Here is a 6,773-nt window from a genome sequence, read left to right as displayed (position 1 = left end):
GATGAGCACCGCCCCCTAGAGTCAGGAACAACTAGCACGTATGTGCAAGGGAAACCTTTACTTTTAATTGATATGGGAGTCATTCCAGCCAGGTGCGAAACACGCAACATTCTCTTTGCTCTGCTGGAATTGATGAAGTGAGATATACTGCGTCTCAGTGTGGAGGTTCCATGAAGACATCTAGGCTCAACGACCGTTGAGAATTGCCATTTTTTCCATCCCGTTGTCAAATCCCCTTTTCAAAATATCTGGAACGGAATTGCCTGAAAATTGGAATTTCATTTCTTTTCTTTTCAAGGTCAAAGTGGTAGAAAGCAAAAATACCTGTAGGTTTGATGCTGCAGGCTTATACGTCTTAATTTAAGGTCCGTCGCTGCCTGTGTATCTTGTTTTTCATTTTCTTTGCGACTGGAGCAGTTGCAAAGAACTTTTTTTCCCCTAGGCCGAAAGACTTGTGTTTGTGTGTCTGTGCGCTTCTCTATGCGTGCGTGTGTGTGCGTAGGGGAGGGTTGTAATTCTGGCGCAATTCTGAAACTGGGTCGCGAGGCAGGAGGCATATAAAGTTAATAAAAATAATCTTTAATATTAATTCAGTGATATTAGTAAAAAAAATTTTTAAAAACCCTGTATTCTGAATTTACGGTAGTCCTCGCAACCCATCCGGAACTGCCTCATTGGGGCCAAATTAGCACACGAGTTCACTTAGGATGTAGAACCTCCAGTGTCAGAGGAAGTCTATAGGGAACGAAGTCTGTATTCAATGGCCTGAGCTCTTTGGAATAGTTTTTAAAAATAGTATTCAGCGAATAGGGACAGCAGGTGGTTCATTGGAAACTCTTGCGAGCCAAAATATAATTCTTTAATTAGTAGAACCGAGATGGTTAATAATCGTATTCACTGATGATGCCTTCTTCAAAATCGCACGACAACCCTGCAGAGTTGTGCAATCACACCTGAAGACGTCCTCCTCATGTCCAAGGAGGTGAAAATCCTAGTCCTCATGAATTTATCTCTGTTAGGTTAGAGGTAGCAACTCTTTATTAGATTTATTTATTTATTTTGTCAAATACATATTAAATAATATATATATAAACATAAATTGAAAACATAAAATGAATACAACTAAAGGGAACATCAGGACAGGAACGGTATAGGCACGCTGGTGCTCTTATGCATTTTAGATCTTGATCGATTTGCTTAATTAAAAAAAAACAACACGTAATTTAGGCGCGATCTTGAGGATAAAATAAAATAAATTAAAAATCAGTGCTGCATCCCGCCACTTCCGTCAACATCCCGAAGTCTCCGCCCACAGCCCCGCCCACGGCCTCCCATTGGAGGCGATCGGTCCAATCCGGGAGGAATGACGTCATCTCCCGTTTCGACCAATCCCGGCGCGGGTGGGCGGAGCTCGCGTCGCAGCTGCCCTTGAAGGGGGACTGGAAGTTCTGGAGTTCGCTCAGCGTGGGAACAGCAGGTTAGAGGGGGGGGGACGGACACGCGTGTCATCGCTGGTCGTGTGAATGCACCCGGGAGTTGGAGAAGGCGTGATTTACACGCAGGAGGGATTACAATTACGATTTTTATTGCAAAATTGGGGTCAGGAGAGAGGAAAAAAGCGGGGGAGGGGGAGGAAAGCTTGCTGGAGGTAGATATGGACGCCCCTGGGCGGGTTGGAAGGCAGGTAAAAAGGCATTTTATGTCGGATTAGGGATGGGAGAGGGATTCAAGCCAAGATCGGGGCAACCCGAAGCTTCGCAGATTAAACACCCTGCCGACGAGGTTCAGAAAGGGAAGAGCCGTGAGAAGCGAGGGAGTTTAAGACACGTGTGTGGTGTGTAAAATGGACTCCTAGCAGGAGGGACCAGAGGTGGGTGGGAGGGGAGAATCTAATAATAAGAGGTGGAATTAATAGTAAATGGATGGATCGAATTTATATTGCCGCCTGTTCGCCCATTGGCGACTCAAGGCAGCTTACAGAAGTTTAAGCAATACAGGAAGAGGAACCTAAAGCTGCAGGTGGATCTGCTCCTGATTGTACTATTTTTCCTTCCTTCCTTCCTTCCTTCCTTCCTTCCTTCCTTCCTTCCTCCCTCCCTCCCTCCCCTTGCGTCCTCTTCCCATCTCTTCCTTTCTTCCTCCCTTCCTCTTTCCCTCCCTCCCTCCAACCTTCCTTCCTTCCCTCCTTCCCTCCCTCCCCTTTCTTCCTCTTCCCATCTCTTCCTTTCTTCCTCCCTTCCTCTTTCCCTCCCTCCTCTTTCCCTCCCTCCTCCCTCCAACCTCCTTCCTTCCTTCCATCCTCTTTCCCTCCCTCCCTCCCTCCAACCTCCTTCCTTCCATCCTTCCTTTCTCCCTCCCCTTGCTTTTTCTTCCCATCTCTTCCTTTCTTCCTCCCTTCCTATTTCCCTCCCTCTCTCCAACCTTCCTTCCTTCCCTCCTTCCCTCCCTCCCCTTTCTTCCTCTTCCCATCTCTTCCTTTCTTCCTCCTTCCCTTCCTCTTTCCCTCCCTCCCTCCAACCTCCTTCCTGCCTTCCATCCATCCTCTTTCTCTCCCTCCCTCCAACCTCCTTCCTTCCTTCCATCCTCTTTCCCTCCCTCTCTCCAACCTTCCTTCCTCCCCTCCTTCCCTCCCTCCCCTTTCTTCCTCTTCCCATCTCTTCCTTTCTTCCTCCCTCCCTCCCTCCAACCTCCTTCCTTCCTTCCATCCATCCTCTTTCTCTCCCTCCCTCCAACCTCCTTCCTTTCTTCCCTCCTTCCCTCCCTCCCTCCCCTTTCTTCCTCTTCCCATCTCTTCCTTTCTTCCTCCTTCCCTTCCTCTTTCCCTCCCTCCCTCCAACCTCCTTCCTGCCTTCCTACCTTCCTTCTTTTTTCCCACCCTCCCTCCAACCTTCCTTCCTTCGTTCCTTCCCACCCCTTTCTTCTTCTTCCCATCTCTTCCTTTCTTCCTGTTTCCCTCCCTCCCTCATAACAGAGTTGGAAGGGACCTTGGAGGTCTCTTAGTCCAACCCACTGCTCAAGCAGGAGACCCTATATCAGGGATGGCGAATCCTTTTGGCACTGAGTGTCTAAACTGGAATGTGTGTGCATGTATGTGAAGGAAGGGAAGGGAAGGGGAGGGAAGGAAGGGCCTCTGCTCAAGCAGGAGACAGACCCCCATCACATTTCAGACAAATGGCTGTCCAATCTCTTCTTAAACACCTCCAGTGATGAGCAACCCACAACATCTGGAGGCAATTGAATTCATTACATTTAATCTAACAGTCCTTGCTGGGATTGGATCGTGGGTTCATGTGCCGTCCCCCCAAAGAAAACCCCCTTTTACCCAGTTTGGGGGAATTCACCGGGATTTTTGGAAACCCAAAACTTTCTCGAATCCTGTCTCCTTTCAGTTTTCCGATGCAGCTTAAAGTAGCGGTCCTGGGCGGAGGGATAACAGGTCTTGCAGCCTCCTATTACCTTGCCAGAAGCTCGCTAGCGTCTAAGGTGAGAATTTGCCCATTGAATCAATCAATCAGTGTGATTTATTTATTGCTGTCAAAGGTCGGTCTTTTTTTTATAGAAAATAAAATTTAGGACAGGGTTAAACCACATTTGTGAAATAACCCGTTGTCACATCTCATATATACAAAATATGAAATTGAACTATAAAGGTAAAGGTTCCCCCCCCCTCCATCGCACATACGTGCTAGTCATTCCCGACTCTAGGGGGCGGTGCTCATCTCCGTTTCAAAGCCGAAGAGCCAGCGCTGTCCAAAGACGTCTCTGTGGTCATGTGGCCGGCATGACTCAACGCCAAAGGCGCACGGAACGCTCTTCCCTTCCCACCAAAGGTGGTCCCTATTTTTTCCTACTTGCATTTTTTATGTGCTTTCGAACTGCTAGGTTGACAAAAGCTGGGACAAGTCACGGGAGCTCACCCCGTTACGCGGCACTAAGGATTCGAACCGTTGAACTGCCGACCTTTCGATCGACAAGCTCAGCGTCTTCGCTCCTGAGCCACCTTGCTCAAACTATAGCCTATATTAAATTATAACAACTGTTTGGCTTAGCAATGGAAATTTCGGAATTAACAACAGTTCATTTGGTGACCGAAGTTACAATGGCATTTTTTTTTAAAAAAAAAGTGACTTATGACCCTTTTTCACACTTAACAACCGTTGCAGCATCCCCACGTTCACAGGATCAAACGCTTGGTATTTATGACAGTCACAGTGAAGGTCCCCTTTTGCGATCCTTTCTGACAAACAAACTCGATAGGGAAGCCGGATTAATGACCACGTTACTGACTTAACTGTAGTGATTCGCTTATCCACTGTGGCAAGAACAGGCCGTAAAATGGAAGCAAAACTCATTTAGTAACGGACATTTGGGTCTTCATTTTGCCAAGGATTTTTTTTTATTTTTTGTAAAACATTAAAAAAAATCATTTTGAACAGGGTATCAGTCAGGTACATCATTAAACAAATTTCAAATTTCAACCCCCATTACATTAAATCCAATATATTTCCTTCTCCCTCTTAAAATCATTTTTATTTGCACATATCTGTCACCAAATTCTATTCCATCCCCCCATTCTGAAATCAATATTTAAACCAAGTCTAGTCCCCATATTTTAAACCCCTTCTGCCCTCCTTTATTAATTTAGTCTCATAAAAACGATTGTTATTACATACAAGAAACAAGAAATGAGAAAAGAAAAAAAGAAGAAGAAAACAAACACAAAAAGGAAACGACAAGTTAACATTTCTCTTACATTCCATTTCAGTTTCAATTTAATATTTAACTTGTTAAATAACATTTTTTTTTTGTTTACATTTATACCCCGCCCTTCTCCGAAGACTCAGGGCGGCTTACAGTGTATAGGGCAATAGTCTCATTCTATTTGTATATATTTTTACAAAGTCAACTTATTGCCCCCCCAACAATCTGGGTCCTCATTTTACCTACCTTATAAAGGATGGAAGGCTGAGTCAACCTTGACATCTCAGCCTTAACATCTCTGTGGGGGCTCCTACTCTTTGGAATGATATTCCCCCTGGTTTACGCCAAATACCTGACTTTCAGACCTTTCGCCGGGAATTGAAAACATATTTGTTTATTCGCGCGGGGCTAGCTTAAACTTTTTAAACTGTTTAGTTTTTAAATTTTAAATTCTATTTATGTTTTAAATTGGGGTTTTTAGATTTTAAATATTTTAATTTCTCGGCCAATTGTGTAATAAGTTTCTTAATTTAGTTTTTAAATTGTATATTGTGTATGTTTTTTAGCCTGGCTGTACACCGCCCTGAGTCCTTTGGGAGAAGGGCAGTCTAGAAATTCAATAAATAATAATAATAATAATAATAACTTAGTTCTCTTAATTCCCCAAAACATCAAAGGTAATCATTCTATTAATTATTTCTTAAATTCTTAAATTTCACAAGTCTCAACTTGTATTTGGGGCTTCATTTTGGTCGTACGCTAAAACGAAGGACTATCAACCTGTATGGGTGTTTTGGCCCCAATTGGAAATTAAGAGCAAAGAAGAGAGGAGTCTGAAAATGACTCACAACCGGGGCTGAAACAACCCTACAGGAAGTCCTTGTCGTACGACCAACTCAATCGATCACCATCATCATTTAATCCTTTGCGAGGTGGAGTCTGAGCAACTGAATGGAGCTAGCAGAGTGTGTTAATGGCCGGATGCCTTTCCCTGTCGCCAGGGCGGAGTTTTGTTTCGGCAGATATATATTCTCATCGTGCCCAGAGAGAGAAATATCTGCCTCTACCAAGGATCGAACTCACAACCTCCTGATTGTGAGGCCAGAGCTCTACCTCTAGGCCACCGTACTGCACCGCTCCACGACCAACTCAATCTATGTGTTGTATTATCTTAATTTTTCTCTTTTTCCTGGCTTTCCTCCCCCCCCGCCTCCTAATAGGTTATCCTTTTGGAGGGCAGCCATCGGTTGGGGGGCTGGATTAATTCCACCCAGGCGGAAGATGGGGCTGTTTTCGAACACGGCCCCAGAGGGATCCGACCTGCCGGGCTTGTAGGGAAAAACACCCTTCTGATGGTAGGTTGTGGCGTCCTCAGGGTCACGCGATCCAAATCTAAGCGCTTGGCCGCTGGCATGTATTTGCGACAGTGGCGGGGGTCCTGGGGTCACACACGATCCCCGTTTTGTGACCTTCCCCAGAGGTCTCCGGCAAGCAAAATCAATGGGGAAAGCTGGATTCACTTAATGACCGTGTGATTCAGCCAAGCCGGGATTTGCTTAACGACTATGGCTAAAAACTTAAGTTTTAAGTTTTAAATTAAAACTTAAATTTTATTTAAGTTTTAAATTGGGGTTTTTAGATTTTAAATATTTTAATTTTTCGGCCAAATTGTATAATAAGTTTTTTTAATTTTAGTTTTTAATTGTACATTGTTTATTTGTATCTTGGCTGTACACCGCCCTGAGTCCTTCGGGAGAAGGGCGGTCTAGAAATCTAATAAAATAAATAAATAAATAAATAAAAACAACAACAACAACATGAAATCTGTTCAATTTTCTTAGTGATTGGCTTGCTCGGAAAAGGAAATTGTGACCCCAGTTGTGTTGCTGTGTGTGCAAGGTCTGTGTGTGTGTGTGAGAGAGAGAGAGAGAGAAAGAGAAAAAGAAAAAGAGAGAAAGAGAAAGAGAGAAACAGAGAGAGAGGAAAAAAAGAGAAAGAGAAACAGAGAGAGAGAGAGAGAGAGAGAGAGAAACAGAAAAAAAGGGAAAGAGAAAGAGTGAGAGGAAAACAAA

General features: G+C 44.2%; 1 protein-coding gene across 1 annotated transcript in view; it reads left to right on the top strand.

Moving 5' to 3' along the window:
- The first annotated feature begins 1,398 nt into the window (after positions 1–1,398).
- PPOX (protoporphyrinogen oxidase) overlaps positions 1,399–6,773 on the top strand; it is an 18,284-nt gene continuing 12,909 nt past the window's right edge. Inside the window, exons 1-3 of the mRNA XM_058160473.1 lie at positions 1,399–1,477; positions 3,390–3,483; positions 5,922–6,056. Coding sequence (XP_058016456.1) covers positions 3,397–3,483; positions 5,922–6,056 — 222 coding nt within the window. The 5' untranslated portion in view covers positions 1,399–1,477; positions 3,390–3,396. The remainder of the gene's footprint in view (positions 1,478–3,389; positions 3,484–5,921; positions 6,057–6,773) is intronic.

The sequence above is a fragment of the Ahaetulla prasina genome, chromosome 17, assembly GCF_028640845.1.
Source record: "Ahaetulla prasina isolate Xishuangbanna chromosome 17, ASM2864084v1, whole genome shotgun sequence".
Lineage (NCBI taxonomy): Eukaryota > Metazoa > Chordata > Lepidosauria > Squamata > Colubridae > Ahaetulla > Ahaetulla prasina.
Note: the sequence above shows the minus strand (reverse complement) of the source record. Positions and strands in the feature narration are given on the sequence as shown.